General features: G+C 38.5%; 1 protein-coding gene across 5 annotated transcripts in view; it reads left to right on the plus strand.

Moving 5' to 3' along the window:
• The window catches only part of CUNH5orf34 (chromosome unknown C5orf34 homolog), a 37,790-nt gene that overhangs the window by 3,900 nt on the left and 13,260 nt on the right, over positions 1-20,630 (plus strand). For all 5 annotated transcript variants that reach the window (XR_010413287.1, XM_064596711.1, XM_045903746.3 and 2 more), the window contains exons 2-10: positions 1,752-1,985; positions 2,147-2,236; positions 4,576-5,222; positions 10,142-10,240; positions 11,341-11,464; positions 18,044-18,135; positions 18,632-18,701; positions 19,485-19,655; positions 20,065-20,159. Coding sequence is in view for 4 of the 5 variants with exons in the window: in XM_064596711.1 (XP_064452781.1) it covers positions 1,791-1,985; positions 2,147-2,236; positions 4,576-5,222; positions 10,142-10,240; positions 11,341-11,464; positions 18,044-18,135; positions 18,632-18,701; positions 19,485-19,655; positions 20,065-20,159 (1,583 nt within the window). In the remaining variant the exon portion in view is untranslated. The remainder of the gene's footprint in view (positions 1-1,751; positions 1,986-2,146; positions 2,237-4,575; positions 5,223-10,141; positions 10,241-11,340; positions 11,465-18,043; positions 18,136-18,631; positions 18,702-19,484; positions 19,656-20,064; positions 20,160-20,630) is intronic.

A 20,630-nucleotide genomic window follows, 5' to 3' on the forward strand; every position in this document is an offset into this window, starting at 1 on the left:
GCTCAGTTGGTAAAGCTTCCAACTCTTGGTTTCAGCTCAGGTCGTGATCTTAGGGTGGTAAGATGGAGCCCTGCATTGGGTTCCACGCGCAGCGGGGAGTCTTCTTGAAGATTCTCTCCCTCTGCCCCTCCCCCACCCTCTCTCCCTCTCTTAAATGAATAAATATTAAAACAAAAAAGGATGATGTTCTAGAGGGAGATGGGTAAGTGTCAGAGAGGATGGCGATGGTGTTAGAAAGGAATCATAAAATTTACTGAGCTCCAGGACGCCTGGGTGGTTCATGGGACGCCTGGGTGGCTCAGTCAGTTAAGTGTCTGCCTTCGGCTCAGGTCATGATCCCAGTGTCCTGGGATCGAGTCCTGCATCAGGCTCCTTGCTCGGCAGGGAGCCTGCTTCTCCCCCGCCTCCTTCTCCCTCTGCCTGCCGCTCCCCCTGCTTGTGCTCTCTCTCTCTCTGACAAATAAATAAAATCTTAAAAAAAAAAGATTGGGCGCCTACAAAGCGACATTGCAATTCTGGCACTGGCATATGTGTTGTCTGGTTCAATCCTCGCAACAGTCTTGTTACTATGCCCCATTTTACAAATAAGGAAACAAACAGCCTGAAGCATTTAGCTAGTATATGGTGGAGTATGAATGGAACCCAACCCTCTAATTGCCCATCAGTCAACCCTTTATGGAAAGCGTAGGCGATGACAGTCATTTTAGAGGTAGGGAAGAGGAAATTGAATTCAGTGAAATAAGAGTGAGTCTAAGACACTAGAAGATTACTTAGCTTATTCAGGAGTGACATGGAACTACTTCCTTAATGTCAGACTAGGAACAAAAATCCAGGTATTGGGATTTCTTTTTCAGTGTTCTTTTTCTTAGGCCTACTAGTTACTTTTGGCCTGCCTTTTGCATATATTACAAATGATTTGCTGTATTCTTATCACAAAGATGGAATTTGCTTATTATATGAATTGACTTGCTGAGCATATAATTTACAGAAATTAAACTTCAGGAGAACTAAAGCTATTGAAAGTATAAAGGCAGTTATAACTTGATGAGCTTTCTTATCCCTTTAGGTTATCTTCCCACATTGGAGTAAAGCCCTCGGGGTTAATCAAGGCATTCTGTTCAGGTTGTTAATGTCAGATAATTTAAAAGTATGTAGTAAAATAATCACTTCTTAAAATTTATTTATTTTGCTTCTTAAAAATTTTTTTTAATTAACTTTCTTTTTAAGATTTTTTATTTATTTATTTGACAGAGAGAGAGATAGCGGGAGCAGGAACACAAGCAGGGGGAGAGGGAGAGGGAGAAGCAGGCTTCCCGCCGAGCAGGGAGCCCGATGTGGGGCTCGTTCCCAGGACCCAGGGATCATGACCTGAGCCGAAGGCAGACGCTTAACGACTGAGCCACCCAGGCAACCGAAATTTTTTTTTATTTTAGAGAGAGAGAGCATGGGGAAAGGAGCAGAGGGGGAGGGAAAGAGAGGGGGGAAGAATCTCAAGCAGGCTCTGGGCTGAGTGCGGAGCCCAATGTGGGGCTCGATCTCACAACCCTGAGATAACAACCTGAGCCAAAACCAAGAGTCGGATGCTTCACCGACTGAGCCACCCAGGTGCCCCAATAATCCCTTTTCCTCCAACAAAAATACAAGGGAAATACATTTTGCTTATGTTCTTAGAAAATGCATCCATTTTCTATTATAGAACTTTTGTACATTAAAGGAACTATTTGTGCTACCCTATTTCCTATTTCCTTCAGTCTTCACCCTGGAAGGACATTTCATCCATAGTCCTAGGAATGGCAGCGGAAGTGCGAATGGTACTTTATGAAGACGATTCAGTGCAAGTGCAATATGTTGATGGTTCCAGACTGCAGCTTTCTCCATGTGGCTCTGAATTTTTATTTGAAAAGGCACCTCCTGTTTCAGCACATCCTTTAGAACAACCAGAAAGAATTCGTCAAAGGACACACTTCGTTATTAGCACTTACCGAGTAAGTAAAGATGACACAGAAACAACTCTTTCTGATGCCAGAATATTGTTGAGGTAGTCAGAATATGGAAAGTAATCAGTATTCCAGATTACTGTCACTCTAAATTGATTTTCAAATTATTTTACATTTTTTAAGGTTACATTATGTATTTCTTTTTGTAGGAGCAACTACAGCGAGCCCTAGATTTTCGAAATTCTTTTGCTGTTTGCCCTTTTTTATCTGAAACCATCATACCTTCTGAAAGAAAAAAGGTAATTTTTCAAAGATTTTTTTATAAGTAATATTTGAGGGCAAGTAATTAGAAACAGGTAGTTTCATATTTAATCTTTTTCTTTATGAGACTTGGGAATACACATGTTGCTGTAGAATGCATAGGCTTATATTTTTCACCAGACTAGGGTGTTCTGGTATGTTAAATATTGATGAAACCCTGAAGGTACATAGTTCAGTAGTTTATGTGCAGTTACTGTTCAATAGAGATGTTTAATTACTTATAGATACGCACATTTTATTTTTTTGCTTATATTCTATTTTGAAGTTTTATGAATAATAATATAGCTATCATTTATTAGGATTTACTTTGTGCCAAGAATTAGGAATGATATTAAAAATATTTAATAACACCAGTCAGTATGGCATGGGTTCCTGATAATCAAAGTGGATGTCCAGCCAGTCAAAACAGGTATATTCAGGTATATTTTTACAGGTGAGGGCACTAAATCTCAGAGGGTTTACCTAATCTGTTCGTGGACATTTTCTAAAAGGCAGTCAGGATTTGAACCAAGTTTATCTGACTCTGAAGGCCATGTCTTTTAATCATTTTCCACTACTGTCATGATGGCAAAGGAGCCAAGAAAAATTGTAAGCTGTAACTTAGTCTATAAGAGTATTTGTTGCTGATGCTGTAGTAGGATTATTAGATAATCTAACTCTGGAAGAGAGAACTTTTTTTTTTTAAGATTCATTCATTTATTTGAGAGAGAGAGAGCCTGAGTGAGGGGAGAGGCAGAGGAAGAGGGAGAAGCAGACTCCCTGCAGAGCAGGGAGTCCGATATGGGGCTCAGTGCAGGGCTCCATCCCAGGACCCTGGGACCGTGACCTGAGCTGAAGGCAGACACTTAACCGACTGAGCCACCCAGGTGCCCCGAAGAGAGAACCATCTTAACTGACCATCCTTACAAGCCAGCTTTGCCATCAGTGAATACTGTACTAACATCTGTACACATAAATAGCACTATAAGTTTAAGAGGCTTTCTTGACACTAGCTTTTGTAAATTTAAGGTTTTATATAAATGGAAGCTGAAGTGTTTAACTGTTGCCAAGATTAATTGATTAAAAGACTGTTACGTGAAAAACAAACAGGGTTCTAGAGGGGAGGGGTGTGGGGGGATGGGTCAGCCCGGTGATGGGTATTAAGGAGGACACGTGTTGAATGGAGCACTGGGTGTTATACGCAAACAATGAATCATGGAACCCTACATCAGAAACTAATGATGTCATGTATGGTGATTAACATAACATAATAATAAAAAAAAAATTATGGGTTAAAAAAAAAAAGACTGTTAGGTGACACCTACTGTTTTTATCTTATATGAGGAGATGTAGTAGGCACTGGCACCTGTTACGAGTCTGTTTGCTATTGGTCAGGATCAGTTTACCTTTGAGTAATTTTTTTTTTTAGATTTATTTATTTATTTATTTGAGAGAGAGAGGGAGAGAGGGTGCGTGCAAGTGGGGGAGGGTCAGAGGGCAAGAACCCCCAAGGTGACTCCCCGCTGAACGCAGAGCCCGACACAGTTCGATGACACAGGGCTCGATCTCACGACAAGTGAGATGATGACCTGAGCTGAAACCAAGAGCCTGACGCTCAACTGACTGAGCCACCCAGGCGCCCCTAGTAATTCAGTTTTTAAAAAATGTTGCCCTTTAAGCTACCTGGAATTTATTTTAGGGTATGGTGTGCCAGGTGCTACCTAGGATAAGTACTTTATACATGTTATTTAGTCTATTGGATAACCCTTTGAGATAGCGTTTCCCACATGCTATTCAGTAATTCCAGTACCATTTATTAAGTCATTCTCCCCTTCCCTCCTTGTTTTGAAAAGTTTATGTAATCACATGTAACATCTTAAGATATGGTTGATTCTGTTTCCTTGTTATCTGAGTTGCTCTGTCAATGATTTTTATACTAGTTCCATACCATTTAAGTTGTGATTGCTTTTAATATAGTACATTGTGGTGGTGTTTGTACATTGTAGTGCTGATCTTCCCTCATTAATATTCTTTTTCAGGGTAGACTTTTGGGAAGGGCTGAAAATCTATCTCTTTTTCTTCTCTTTCATTTTTTATCTCTGTGTGTGTGTGTGTGTGTTTTACATCTCTCTAAGAGGAATAATCTTAACAATATCAAATATTCTGTGGAAAAATACATATAGGCCAACACCTGGCTCGCCATTTTTCATTCTTTCTAGGTAGTAAAACACAAACCCAACTTCAAGAGCTTTCTTACACAATATATAAGCATCAAATGTATGGAAACATTGGACTGCTGACAAAATGCTCCCCATCTCTCTTTCTCCCCTCCACTCAGCGTATCTTCATTGACTTCTCAGAAGTGAGATGGCCCAGTCCTGACACTGCTGATGGTGTGGTATGTACGCAGAGGGGCAGCGTGAAGATAGCATCGTTGGATGGGCACGCATACCTTTGCCTTCCCAGATCGCAGCATGAATTTATAGTACATTTTTTGTGTAAAGTAAGCCAGAAGCCAGACTCGTCTTTAGTATTGTCAGAAAAGAAGAATCAAGCCAGAAAGGACAAACTAGTTGAGAAAGCAGGCAAAATCTGTACATATGGAAGTTTATCAAGACAGAGACTGAAGAATAAAGAAAATGACCTTTATTGTCAGCTCACGAAATCCAAGGAACCTTTAGAGAAGAAGAGCTGTGTAGATGGAGCTGAAAGGAGGGAGGAGCCACCCCCGCCTGGTACACGACACACGTGTGTATACACATGGGTGAAGCAGCGCTGGCCTGTGGCCTCCTGTCCAGAGGAATGGAAATATCCTTTGTCTTTAGCACTTCATTTTCATAATAAAATCAGCAGTATGTCAAGAAGTGATGCAGACATCACCCGGAGTAGAACGTTAACTTCTGAGATTTCAGAGGAAAGAGGAAAAGAGGTTTCTGCTCTTCCCAGGGCCCTGTTACTCAGCTGTCCTGTCCCCCACCTGCACAGGTAATGGAAGAATGGCTTCTTTGTCATCAAGCTCTTGTCAGAGCCAGTCCTTAACTAAAGATAATTTTTCTTTCTCAGTCATCTGCTACCATTCTTAAGGAAAGTTCAGTGATCCAAAACTTTGCTAATAACCAATAGTAAATCATTCCCCTAGCCCATGTGTTGCTTATGTTCCTTACTCTGTACTCATGCATTGAGTGTTTATGGAAGGCTGACTGTACACTACATACTTTCTAAAGCACAGAGACTATAGAGATGACCAAGACACAGTCCTTGCTTTCTAGGAGCTTGGACTCTGTGAAGGTCACTGTCACTGAAAAGATGATTAAAGTGTGGTAAGTGTTGGCACAGGGCTGTGGTGGGGAGCACAGAGAAACATCAACTGCATCTGTGTGGAGTCCTCCCATTGGTTGCTGGAGCATGGATCTGACTGATTTATGATCCTGGGTTCTTTCATACCTAGTCTCAGAGGCCACACCTATCTTTGGTTAGCTGTATACACCCATGTATATACACATTGAACATTTTTGAAACAAGTGGTAAACGTGGAGAGGTTTCTGGAGGCCAGATATAAACCTTTTCCCTCGACAAAGAGGTGAATAACCTCTGTAAGTAGTACAGTAGTGATGGTAATAGCTGACACAAAGTGCTTACGTGCCAGGCACCTCGGTACTTCATCTATTGGATTATCATAGAAATTGTATGAGGTAAGTATGGTTATCAACCCATTTTACAGAGGAACTTGAGACACAGGAAGGTTATGAATTTTTTTTTATTATGTTATGTTAATCACCATACATTACATCATTAGTTTTTGATGTAGTGTAGTTTTGATGTAGTGTTCCATGATGCATTATTTGCATATAACACCCAGTGCTCCATGCAGAACGTGCCCTCTTTAATACCCATCACCAGGCTAACCCATCCAATACCATACTCTCTTGATGATGGCAGCTTTGTAATAGAGCTTGAAGTCCGGAATTGTGATGCTGCCAGCTTTGCTTTTCTTTTTCAACATTCCTCTGGCTATTCAGGGTCTTTGCTGGTACCATACAAATTTTAGGATTATTTGTTCCATTTCTTTGAAAAAAGTGGATGGTATTTTGATGGGGATTGCATTGAAAGTGTAGATTGCTCTAGGTAGCATTGACATCTTCACAATATTTGTTCTTCCAATCCATTAGCATGGAATGTTTTTCCATTTCTTTGTGTCTTCCTCAATTTCTTTCATGAATATTTTATAGTTTTCTGAGTACAGATTCTTTGCCTCTTTGGTTAGATTTATTCCTAGGTATCTTATGGTTTTGGGTGCAATTGTAAATGGGATCGACTCCTTAATTTCTCTTTCTTCTGTCTTGTTGTTGGTGTATAGGAATGCCACTCATTTCTGTGCATTGATTTTATATCCTGCCACTTTACTGAATTCCTGTATGAGTTCTAGCAGTTTTGGGGTGGAGTCTTTTGGGTTTTCCACATAAAGTATCATATCATCTGCAAAGAGTGAGAGTTTGACTTCTTCTTTGCCAATTCGGATGCCTTTTATTTCTTTTTGTTGTCTGATTGCTGTGGGTAGGACTTCTAATACTATGTTGAATAGCAGTGGTGAAAGTGGATATCCCTGCCGTGTTCCTGACCTTAGGGGGAAAGCTCTCAGTTTTTCCCCATTGAGAATGATATTCGCTTGGGTTTTTCATAGATGGCTTTTATGATATTGAGGTATGTACTCTTTATCCCTATACTCTGAAGAGTTTTGATCAAGAAAGAATGCTGTACTTTGTCAAATGCTTTTTCTGCCTCTATTGAGAGGATCATATGGTTCTTGTTCTTTCTTTTGTTAATGTATTGTATCACGTTGATTGATTTGCGGATTTTGAAACAACCTTGCAGCCCAGGGATAAATCCCACTTGGTCGTGGTGAATAATCCTTTTAATGTTCTGTTGGATCCTACTGGCTAGTATTTTGGTGAGAATTTTTGCATCCATGTTCATCAAGGATATTGGTCTGTAATTCTCCTTTTTTTCTGTTTTTAAAGAGTTTATTTATTTATTTGACAGAGAGAGAGAGATGGGGAAAGCAGGAACGCAAGCAGGGGCAGTGGGAGAGGGAGAAGCAGGCTTCCCACCAAGCAGGGAGCCCAATGCGGGGCTCGTTCCCAGGACCCTGGGATCATGACCTGAGCCGAAGGCAGACGCTTAACGACTGAGCCACCCAGGTGCCCCTGTAATTCTCCTTTCTGATGGAGTCTTTGTCTGGTTTGGGGATCAAGGTAATGGTGGCCTCATAAAACGAGTTTGGAAGTTTTCCTTCCATTTCTATTTTTTGGAACAGTTTCAGAAGGATAGGTATTAATTCTTCTTTAAATGTTTGGTAGAATTCCCCTGGGAAGCCATCTGGCCCTGGGCTTTTGTTTGTTGGGAGATTTTTGATTACTGCTTCAATTTCCGTAGTGGTTATAGGTCTGTTCAGGTTTTCTTTCTTTCTTTCTTTCTTTTTTTTTAAAGATTTTATTTATTTGAGAGAGAGAGAATGAGAGAGAGCGAGCACATGAGAGGGGGGAGGGTCAGAGGGAGAAGCAGGCTCCCTGCTGAGCAGGGAGCCCGATGTGGGACTCAATCCAGGGACTCCAGGATCATGACCTGAGCCGAAGGCAGTCGCTTAACCAACTGAGCCACCCAGGCACCTGGTCTGTTCAGGTTTTCTATTTCTTCCTGGTTCAGTTTTGGTAGTTTATACATCTCTAGGAATGCATCCATTTCTTCCAGATTATCTAATTTGCTGGCATCTAGTTGCTCATAATATGTTCTTGTAATTATTTGTATTTCTTTGGTGTTGGTTGTGATCTCTCCTCTTTCATTCGTGATTTTGTTTATTTGGGTCATTTCTCTTTTCTTTTTGATAAGTCTGGCCAGGGGTTTATCAATCTTGTTAATTCTTTCAAAGAACCAGCTCCTAGTTTCGTTGATCTGTTCTACTGTTCTTTTGGTTTCTATTTCATTGATTTCTGCTCTGATCTTTATTATTTCTCTTCTCTTGTTGGGTTTAGGCTTTATTTGCTGTTCTTTTTCCAGCTCCTTTAGGTGTAGGGTTAGGTTGTGTATTTGAGACCTTTCTTGTTTCTTGAGAAAGGCTTGTATTGCTATATACTTTCCTCTTAGGACTGCCTTTGCTGTATCCCGAAGATTTTGAACAGTTGTGTTTTCATTTTCATTGGTTTCCATGAATTTTTTTAATTCTTTAATTTCCTGGTTGACCCATTCATTCTTTAGTAGGATGCTCTTTAGCCTCCATGTATTTGAGTTCTTTCCGACTTTCCTCTTGTGATTGAGTTCTAGTTTCAAAGCATTGTGGTCTGAAAATATGCAGGGAATGATCCCAATCTTTTGGTACCGGTTGAGACCTGATTTGTGACCTAGGATGTGATCTATTCTGGAGAATGTTCCATGGGCACTAGAGAAGAATGTGTATTCTGTTGCTTTGGGATGGAATGTTCTGAATATATCTGTGAAGTCCATTTGGTCCAGTGTGTCATTTAAAGTCTTTATTTCCTTGTTGATCTTTTGCTTAGACGATCTGTCCATTTCAGTGAGGGGGGTATTAAAGTCCCCCACTATTATTGTATTGTTGTCGATGTGTTTCTTTGCTTTTGTTATTAACTGCCTTATATAATTTGCTGCTCGCATGTTAGGGGCATAGATTTACAATTGTTAGATCTTCTTGTTGGATAGACCCTTTAAGTAGATTATAGTGTCCTTCCTCATCTCTTATTACAGTCTTCGGTTTAAAATCTAATTTGTCTGATATAAGGATTGCCACCCCAGCTTTCTTTTGGTGTCCATTAGCATGGTAAATGGTTTTCCACCCCTTCACTTTCAATCTGGGGGTGTCTTTGGGTCTAAAATGAGTCTCTTGTAGACAGCATATCGATGGGTCTTGTTTTTTTTATCCCATCTGATAGCCTGGAGAAATAGGAAGGTTAAATAACCTGAGCAGAGTCACATAGCTAGCACGTGTAGAATTGGGCTTTGATCCCAGGTTGTCTCTGAATATATATTTGTTATTTAAAGCAAAACAGGGGAGTGATTTTTCAGGCTTGTCATGATTATCTAGTTAAAATTGGAAGTTCCAGTATTATAAATACACATTGAAAGAGATTTAGGCTTCCAGATGAATAGTTTTCAATAACTTGCTGTTAACCTTAAAGTCCATTATCTTTAAACATGGCCTAATAGGCCTTCCATTTTCTGATCCCTTCAACATCTGTAATCCTCACCACGCTTCCCTTGCTTTTTCTACTCTTGGCCTTTTTACAATCTCTAGAATGCCTGTCCAAGCTTTGTTTCCCACCTCACCTGCTCTGTCCTTGGCCAGGAGCACTGCTTTATCTTTCTCAGCTCGCTAACTTGTGCGCATTTCCAGGTCTCAGCGGAAGTTTTCTTCCTTCGGGTGGTTGTCCTAAAGTTCCCAGACAGGATTAGATTCTTCTCCAATCCCACAGCATCCAGCAATTCTCCTTTCTTTGTGTTCTGTGTCTGCTGTTTAACATCCCTGCTTGATAAGAATCTTCACTGAGGGCAGTGACTGTGTCTGCTTTTTTGGGTGTTATATCCCCAGTGGGTGTGGCATAGATAGTGTAGAAAATATTTGTTGTTTGAATCCTAAATTTTAAATGTTAGTAAAACTGTTCATTTATGTAATTGTGCTGAGATTGAATAGTGAGATTGTTAAAAATACTGAAAAAAATACATGGAAAAATAAGTTTTCAATTTCCTTCATATACCTTTATGTTAATTTTTGCTTTTCTTTGCTCTAGCAAGTTAAGTAAGAAATACATCTTGTTACAGTAGCACTATTTTGTTGACTTCTAAAGGTAATTATGTTAAGTGACCAGAATTACAAGCTTGTACTTTGTCCTTCACAGGTGGAATTTTTGTGATTCACTTTCACAAAGACAGTTTGATGAAGAATATTCCTATGCTGAGCTAGTGAAAGTGGTTTGGTACAAAGGTGTAACTTACCGGTAAGGCACCTGTGTTGGAGTGGGAGCTCTTCAGCGATGTCAGAGGGGAGGGGACTAGCCCTGCAGACAGACTCCCACAAACAACAGTTTGGCCAGGGCCATCATTCTTCTGTTTGGTCCTAAATTTTATAGGTCCCAAAACTTAGTTTTATGAGTGTACATAGGGGTCTTGTGACTAATTCACATTAACCATATTCACAGGATTTTTGTGACAACTCCAGAGCCAGTGAGGATTAGTTTTCCTGGTGAATGAAATACTCATGTCAGTTATTTAGGATTCCTCTTCCAAGCATCAGGGGATCTAGCTGTCTGAATTAGTCACATCAAAATGTTGCCTGTTGAGCATGGCATTAGAGAAGATTAGAGGCTCCTCTGTGTCTGCACTATCCCATTGAATTATTCCTACCCCACCACAAAGTATACCTCTCCGGTGACTAGAATACTAATATTGGCTAGATTCATGGTTTCACTACTATAAATAATGCTGGAAGAGCACTGCAAAATTTTGTTCTTTGGGCTCTCCTTTTGTGCATGAAAGCCCACTCCTTCCTGACAATATATTCTTCATATATTTCTTTTTAAAAAGTAGATTTGGCTGAAGTTTTTGTACGTTATATACCCAATATCTTGATTGTACTTGGCTGCTTCAGATATGATCAATCACCTTCTCTTAGAGATGGTTCCTTTTACACATGGCTAATCTCATTCATCAGATATTGATTCTACTAGTTTCATTATTGAAGAATAATCCTATTTTCGGGTTCTGGAGTTGTCATATTTAACTTCTTTGCAGTGGGCATTTCTTTGGTGATTAGTGTATGCCAGCTACCATGATTGGCAGTGAAGCTACCAGGATGATAAGATGCCTGACTTCCAAAAAGTAGGCTTAGTTCTTGAAATAGGTATGTTAACCAATTCTATGTGTTTTATTTATTTTTTTGCAAAAAATTTAGTATAGCTGGTTGGGTGCAGAGTTTGCAAGTATCCATTTTGCTGGGTAGGCAAAATCCCCTACTAATTTGTTTGTTTGTTTGATTGCTCTCATTTATGTTTTACTCTCAACTAGAAAAAGAAATTTAATGATTATTTTCCTTCCTTAGACTAAACCATAAAAATGTGAACTCAATAGAGATTTATCCTGGAGATGGATCTGTTTTCAAATCAGAGGGAGCTTATTTTGGGAGGTATTTTACATATTATTCCATTCAAGAAGGATCAGAAGAGGTAAGCTGACAATTAGGTCTCAGCTCAAGAATTTGTATATAGCTGTTTCTAAATAATTCTGAATATATATAGGAAATTTGATCTTTACATAACATTGCTTGCCTACTACTACACAGTCTGGAGAATTCATATAACCTTTTGCCAACATTGTCACAGTGATTACTAGCCACCTTATTTTTATTGCATTTTTATCCTGTATTCTGCCAGTCATTTGCCTAAGAAATTTGTGTTTGTTTGTTTGTTTTTTAAGATTTTCTTCTTAAGTAATAAGCTTCACACCCAAGGTAGGACTCGAACTTAACAACCTTGAGATCAAGAGTCACACACTCTACCGACCGAGCCAGCCAGGTGCCCCAATTTATGTTTAAATCGGAAGTTAAATTTAAACTTCTTTTTTTTTTTTTTTTTAAAGATTTTTTATTTATTTGACAGGGAGAGACACAGCGAGAGAGGGAACACAAGCAGGGGGAGTGGGAGAGGGAGAAGCAGGCTTCCCGCGGAGCAGGGAGCCCGATGCGGGGCTCAATCCCAGGACCCCGGGATCATGACCTGAGCCGAAGGCAGATGCTTAACGACTGAGCCACCCAGGCGCCCCAAATTTAAACTTCTCATGTCATAGAATTTATCAATAAGGAAACACTAAAACCAGCAGCATTACTTTGAATCAGTATTCCTCTTTGAATTAATATATGCACATTCTTTTTTTCCCCATCATGTAACTGTTTGCATATTTAAAATACCTCTTAACTCCTAAATCTTTATATACAACTATAAAGTTGAACAAGGGACACCTGGGTGGCACAGTCAGTTGGGCATCCAACTCTTGGTTTTGGCTCAGGTTGTGATTTCAGGGATGTGTGATCAAGCCCCGTGGTGGGCTCCATGCTGAGCATGGAGTCTGCTTGGGATTCCCTCTCCCTCGGCCCCTCCCCACCCTCTTTTAAAAAAAAAAAGAAAGAAAGTTGAACAAGATTGTTCTCTGTTTTTGAAAGTAGTAAAACATAACATGATAGATTTAATCTATCAGACCAAAATGTAGTCATATGGCTATATTATTAATAGTCTACATTTGCTTGTTCCCAATCTGACATTTGACATCCACCATTATGTAAGGATCACCGTAGTATCACCTGGCTTTGCTTTGCAGGATGGAACATAATGAATATGTTTTCTTTCCATATTACAGAGTGGAATTTTGAGTGATAATTTGTTTATCCACTTGTTCCATCTATACTTCCCACTGCCCCTTCCACTCCCTATTTATATTTTAAGTAAATCCCAAATATCTTTCCGTTCATTAATATTTATATATATATAACATATATATAGGAACAGATTTCCCGCTGGGTCTATTTGTAGGAAAGTGTTCATTTATTCTATACGTATTAATTGAATACTCCTAAGCAGACACTCTGTCAGGCACTGGGTAAGGATGAAGAACTCCTGCCCTCAAGCGTTCACAGCCTAGTAGTCATTCAGATAGGCAAATGAGCAAATGAAATAAAAGTGTGACCAGTATTCTGTGTGTGTGTGTGTGTGTCTAGTGCATGAGACAGTCAATTAAACAGGCAAATAGAGTGGGTGTGCATACCTATACTTCTGACTGCTACGTATTGGGAATTTGAAAATGTACAAGATAAATACGCTACATCTTCCTGGAGCTTCAGTTTTACTCAAGGTGTAAAGGGGAGGGATGATAATTTTTTTAAAAAGATTTTTATTTATTTATTTGAGAGAGAGAGAAAGCACGAGTGGGGGGAGGGGTAAAGGGAGAGGGAGAAGCAGACTCCCTGCTGAGCAAGGAGCTCGACACAGAGCTCTTGCCCAGGACTCTGAGATCATGACCTGAGCTGAAGGTAGATGCTTAACCGACTGAGCCACCCAGGTGCCCCAGTGATGATAATTTTTATACTGAAGCAAACATATCAGGGAGGAGGAACATGAGCTTTTGGGAGAAAACAGAACATCCAGACGAGTTGTGCCTTTGTGGTGGCCTGCTTCAGGCTTCACTCTCAGACCACCTCTGTGAGCAACACTTTAGCTCTGTCCACTGGAGTGAAGAGATTTAGGAACAATTGGCTATCTTTTCAGGATAAAATTGTTTGCTCCTTCCTTTAACCCATACTCAAAAATAAATTCCAGATGGATTAAAGGGCTAAATGTAAGAAACCAAACTTTCTCACGTTAGAAAATATGGAAGAACAATATTTATAATCTTGGGGGAGGGAGGTCTTCTTAAGTACAGTACAAAACACCAGAAGGCACAAAATAAAAGTTTGGCAACCTTGAAATTTTCATACTTATGTTAAATTTTAAATATTTAACTTCTGTTAAATTAGATAAAGCCAAAAAGATAAGCAAAGGCCTAGAAGAAAATATTCTACACTATAAATCAGAATAAAAAGACCAAAAACCCCCACAAACTCTTGTAGAAAAATGAGTAAACAATAAGAATGGTTAAGCCATAGAAAAGGCAATATAAATAACTCCTAATATGTGGAAGCATATTAGGCTTTACTGCTTGCATCAAAGAAATGCAAATTAACATATGTTTTTACTCATGAAATTATCTAAAGTTTGATAGTGTCTACGATGGGCAAGGGTGTAGTGTAAAGGGTGTTTCACAGTGCTGGTTGGAGTGTAAATTGATTCACCCTTCATGAAAGACAATTTGAAATATCAAGTTAAATTGGCTAGAAATTCTGCCTCTAGGTATCTATTCTAGCGGAATATTAGCACATATATACAAAGAAATACGGCGAAGGTTGTGGATTGTAGCATTGTTTGTAGTAGCAAAAAACTGGATGCAGTCTAAATGCTTATCAGTAGAAAAATGGTGAAATGAGCTTTGTGGCCAGATTATGGGGATGCTGTGCAGCAGTTTAAAGGAATGAGGAAGATGTAGATGCATACAGAGAGAGAGAGATTGAAAGATCTCCAAGACACTGAAAAAGGAAAGTTGCAGAAGAACATGTACAGTGGTATCTTCTGTAAAGAACAAAAACCCCAAACCCAAATATATTACTGTATATAATACACATGTAAATGCACAGGGGAAGATCTGGGCAGATAAAAACCAAACTGAAGGGACATCTGGGTGGCTCAGTTGGTTAAGCATCTGACTCTTGATTTTTGGCTCAGGTCATGATCTCGGGGTTGTGAGACTGAGCCCGGCATCAGGCCCCATGCTCAGCAAGGAGTCTGCTTGAGATTCTCTCTCTCCCTCTGCCTCTCACACTTGTGCTCTCTCTATCTCTCTCTCTCAAGTAAATAGATAAATCTCTTAAACCTTAAAACTGAAGTGGTTACTTTTGGGGAGGAGTGTGGGATTTTGTGAGGGAGGAAAAGTAGGGAGGGACTTAAATCTTATATTTTTTTAGCTTTGTTTTCTTCCAAAAAAAAAAAAATAGTGATGTATTGCTACTTGTACACTTAAATTTTTAAATAGGAAAGATGTAATTGCTTCTGTAGAGATAAGAACTTGGTGCTCTGGAACCACATAAGGAGGGGCACCTGACCTAGTTTTGGGGGGAAAAGTCTTCTGGAGGATGACATGGCTTAGCTAGGATCTATAATTACATTATATTTTATTTTTTAAGTAATCTCTACACCCAACATGGGGCTCAAACTCACAACCCCAAGATCAAGAGTTGGATCAAGAGTCAGATGCTCTATTCTGAACCAGGCAGGTGTCCCTAGACCTATGATTTTAAAGAAGGAGTTATACAGAAGAAGGGTAGAGGTTGGAGGAGTATATCGCTGAGGGAACACTACTTGCTCCACTCCTTGCATGGCTGGCTTCTTGTTGGTAAAATTTCTATTTAAATGTCATCTCCTCAAGGAGGCTTTTCCTGACTATCCAAATTCAAGAAGCTACCTATGACACGGTCTGTCATGGTACCCTCCTCTTTTTTTCTTCCCAGCAGTTAATACTGTGTGACATTTTCTTACTGATTAATGTTTGTTTGCTAACTTAGCCCACACTAGAAGTCAGCCCTGTCTTGTTCAACACACTATTATTGCTAGAGCATCAAAGAGGTAGATGAATGTCACCTAACTAGAGGCTGGGGCGAGTGTGGGGTGTTGAAGGAAATGAAAATGCTATAGATAGACAGAATGCTGTAGAGATCGAGTGTTGGGGTAATGTCTGGGGAAGAGACTAAACCACTAAGTTTGGCCAGCTCCTAAAGGGGGCATGAGAAACCATATTGCTTTTGCAGAGCCACTGAAGGATTTAAGTAGGGAAGTGACATCCTATTTTTGTTAGGTCATTTCAGAGGAAGATAAACTGGAGTGGGGAAGAGGTAGACCAGTTAGAAGACATTTATAGCAGTTCAGGGAAGAAAGTATGAGGACTAGGCAGTGGTAATGAGAATGGAAACATAGGAATGGACACAAGAAATATTAAGGAAACAGAACTGATGGCTGACTGGAGATTGGGGATGAGGAAGGAGTTGAAAATGATGGCAGATTATTGAATAAATCAATGAGTGATGGTGGCAGGCACAGTATTAAACCAAAATTTTATCAAATCTAAACTGTTTTGATGATGACTGCTTTTTTATCTTACTGGGAGGTGTCAATAAAACATTTAAATTCTGTTAGATCTCAACATCTGCCTAAAAGTGAGATACTCTTAATTATAAGATGTATCCAGATGTCATAGAGGTTAAATTGTGAAAAGTGAGCACCTTAGAATTGATGAAATAGGGCAGTGGAAAAGACAAGAACTCTCAAGGAACTCAGTATCCAAAAGAAAAAGATGTAAATAGTTAAAATGCAATAGTTTGAGTGCCTATCATGTGCCTTAGCACATTGCTAATAAATGCTGGGGATACAGAGGTCAGTAAAACAGACACATCCCCTACCTTCACGAAGCTCTATTCTAGCAGGGAAGACAGACATTAAGTAAAAAAGTATTAAATTGAAATCATAATGAAAACCAAGAAGCTGGAGTGGAGGGTACTGTGCTTGTGGACATAACTAGGGATTTCACCTAGTCTGTGGGACCTCAGTAATGGCTTCCCTGAGAAGAAGGGAAAGTAGGCGTTAGACAAAGGGAGATGATGGAGGAGGGAACTGAATTCCAGGGAGAGGGAACACACCACAGGTATATACGAAGTAGAGAAGGAGAAAATGTGAATTTTGAAATGAAGGTAATTCCATTTTCTACATGTTGAAGTGAGATCTCCAGCGGAGAAGCCTAGTAGAGAAGAGGAGGGACTATTTTTTGAGTACCTACTATATACTAACTTCTGTCCTGGGTACTTTATATATGTATTATATCATTAATCCTCAGTCTAGGTGGTAGGTAGTATCACCATTTCACAGGTAGTAGGCACCAAGGTTTAAAAAAGTCTGCGTAAGGTGCGCCTTGGGTGGCTCTGTCGGTTGGACCAATGACTCTTGGTTTCAGCTGGGGTCATGGTCTTCTCTCCTGGTTGTGAGATTGAGCCTGCCTGGGTCAGGCACCTGCTTACTGTGGAGTCTGCTTCAGATTCTTCCTCCCTCTCCTCCCCCGCTCTGCCCGCTCCCCCTCCCCCCGCCACTCTGCTGCATGCACTTTCTCTCTCTCTCTCATGAATGAATGAATGGATGAATAAAATCTTAAAAAAACCCAAAAGGTTACATAAACCTGCCCGTCATTATAATTAGTAAGAGGCATACTTGTGATTTGAATCCAGCTTTGTCTTAACTTCAAAGCCTATCTTCTCTCACTGATGGTAAAGCATGTATGAGCTATATTCTCTTGTGGTTCAAATTAGATCTGTGCTACTTCTTAGCCCTCAAATTTCGGTTTCCTCATCTAAAAGAAATAGGCATTAATAGTTCTTATCTCAGAATTGTTTTGAGGAGTAAATGAAATAACCATGTAAATTACATAGCATAGCACCTAGCATATAGTATCTGTTCAATAAATGTTAGCTGTTGATATTATATTTATTATGAACACAACTTTGGACTCTGCTGGTATTACCCAGGAAGAAGTCAGGAAATCAGAAAACAAGGCTGGAGACAGAACCCAGGGAAACACAAGTGTTAAAGAGCCTGAGAAAGAGGGAATTCAAAGGGAATAACAAAAATTTTTTTTTTTAATTCAAGAAGCTGAGCTTATATTATACATAATATGTCTTCCACAAACTGTAGCAGTAGTTCTTCCATTAAGAAAACATAATAAAATTATATAATTTGTTCAATTAAAATAGTTTTTTAAACCTATATAGGCTTTTTTTTTTTTTTTTTGGTCTACAGGTAAAGTGAGGCTTATATGATTTCTGCTAAGGTGTAGGAAAATTAATTTGGTTGCCATATTAAGTATAGCCAAAATTTAAAGTGGGCAGTAAGTTATAGGGTATTAGAATGCAACTTTTATAACTATCCAGGATGAAAGCTAGACTTAAAAAAAAATGGGAAAAAAGGAAAAGCATAAAATAACTTTAAAAATATACCTTTTATGGGCTTTTAAGTTAAAATAACTGCTTGCATCGTCACAATATAAATACAAAATTTAAAAAGAAGAGTTAACTAATAATGGCCAGGATTTATTATTGAGCTATTTCATTTTAAATTAATTTTCAGAGAGAAGAGAAAACTTACTCAGTAAATAACCTTCCTCCGGACAGACCAGGAAGTCTGTTCTCTGTGTGTTCTCTACTTAAACAGGCAACCAGGTAAGTTCTTCACATTCATCTGACTCAAGTGTTATGTGTCTGAGAACCCTGATACATTTTCTGGTGGTTAGGGGAAGACTAAAAATTTGTTGGTACAGTGGAAATATGTGTCTTTGGTAGAATCTGTCAAGTTTTCTGGTCTCTTCATTTATAAAATAAGGTAATCACATCATTATAAGAGTACTTCTGGCTTTGACAAACCTTGCAGGTGCTGTGAATCCATCACCTCTTAGAAAGGAGCACCTCAAAAGTCTCCATTTGGAGTCATTTCATTGCTAAAAAATTAGAGGAGTAGCCTTCACTATGTAAGATTAACACAAAGGAAAGCAACCCCCCTTCCAGGGCATAAAGGATTTCTGGAAGAAAAGTGTTCTGAACCTATTTTAGTGGAAATGAGTTACTTGCCTAACATGTTGTATAGCAGTAAGAATGCGATGCTAGAATTGGAAAATGCCATTATTTGCAAATGTTTAAGTACTGTTTTTCATGTTCACAGAATTCTTCAACACTGTGCCAAGACAAGGCTTTCTTTAAGCCATAATTATCGTATATGCTGCTGGAAAATGGTATCTTAAAATTATTATTATTTTAAAGATTTTTATTTTTAAGTAATCTCTATACCCAATTTAGGGCCCGACTCACAATCCTGAGATCAAGAGTCACATGCTCCACTGACTGAGTCAGCCAGGGGCCCCTTAAAATTATTTTAGAAAGAAGATTTTTAAAATTATTTTATTGTTTGCATACATACCTCTAAGTTCAATTTACTTTCATCTAAGTCATGTGAGAAATTCTTTGTAACATTAATATTGGTTTATTCAGAAAAATATCCACTTACTAGAAAAACACTGCAAGATCCAGCTTTTATGTTATACTTTGTCTATAATTTGTTTTTGTTTCTTTTTTCTTAGTGGAGGGGGAAGAGCAGGGAATTGATTGGATTTGAAGTTTGTGGAAACATAGTTCTTTTAAACTATGATATTACAGTATTCTACTGTATTTCCGTAACTGTACAAGTAAATTCTTTAACGTTGACTTTAAAGGAAGTGATTCTCAGACTTTGATTTCTATTATCTGTACTAATTTAGTTATAAACCTATACGTTGCTGTAGTTCCTAATGTTTTTCTATGTTCTATGTAAAATTCAGCAGAACAGTGACTTTACAAAGATATTAGAACTTAATCTGCTTGTAATAGACTAATTTGGGTATCCACTTCTGGAAAAGTCAAAATATATGTAAGGATTCTACAATATTCAACTTCTAAATAAAGTTGCCTCTTAGTTTATTAATCATTTAAGTAATAATGGATAACTCTCTTTCCTGCTATTTTTATTAACTTGATTTTAGGTACCTGGGATAAATGATAGCAGTATACTGCCTTTGCTTTTGAGAGAATCAATCATACCCAGCGTGGGAAGATTTCTTGCATACTCTGATGACAAAGTACATGCTGTCTTTTTAGATGGCATTACTCTAACCCTAAATTGGAATTTCAGCTCTTTTATTGAAAAGAGACAGGTGATTATATTTCAGACTGAAATCTATTTTTTATTGTTTTTTTATCTGTGGAAATAGAACAAAGAAAATAAAGTAGCACACTATTTCAATTTATTTTTTGAACTATAAAATCTGTTAAGAAGCTTTAGTGATCTCACTGGATTTCCTAGCAAAAATCAGAAAGGATGACGAAGAATCATTTTTATAAAGGTAACTGATTATATAGAGAAGGACTGGTATAGAGGGGTGGTTAAATAATACCCATAATCCATGTAAAAGATAACTTTTAAATTAATCAAAATAAAGTTTTAATGATTCATCTACTTATTTTTTAAATTGATAATTTAAAGAGGCTTTTGTTGCATTTCATGTTTGTTTTTTGTTTCAGTTTTGGAATGATAAAACTTACCTTTCCTCTTTGCTGCTTAAGGTAAATCAAGGTCTCAATTTAGGTTGGTGTAAGTTAACTTTTCCCGATGGACAAGATCAGTTAATTCAAATTGAACACCCTGGACCATACGAAAGGTACTGAAAAGCAGTTTTAAAAATTCTTTTCCTTTTCTTTTTTTTTTTTTTTTAAGATTTTATTTATTTATTTGTCAGAGAGAGAACACAAGCAGGGGGAGTGGCAGGCAAAAGGAGAGGGAGAAGCAGGCTCCCTGCTGAGCAGAGAGCCCAACCTGGGGCTTGATCCCAGGACCCTGGGATTGTGACCTGAGCCAAAGGGAGATGCTTAACCTACTGAGCCACCCAAGTGCCCCTAAAAATTATTTTCATGGTAGTAAGTAAATTTTACTTTTAGACAGAGGGGAAGCATATAAACATGATTTAAATGTTATATATATTTTTAGTTTTTCCAGGTAGATAATGTACATGATGTCATTTCAATAGGTTTCAGAATTTACAGTAATATTGGCATCTAGCATAACTAAATAAATCAAGTCAACTTTAATAATTTCCATTTGTATTCAAGTGGTTTGTCAAAATAAATGTTTT

The sequence above is a fragment of the Mirounga angustirostris genome, unplaced genomic scaffold (genome assembly GCF_029215605.1).
Source record: "Mirounga angustirostris isolate CCGP_5_RB_7025 unplaced genomic scaffold, mMirAng1.0.hap1 SCAF_7, whole genome shotgun sequence".
Taxonomy (NCBI): domain Eukaryota; kingdom Metazoa; phylum Chordata; class Mammalia; order Carnivora; family Phocidae; genus Mirounga; species Mirounga angustirostris.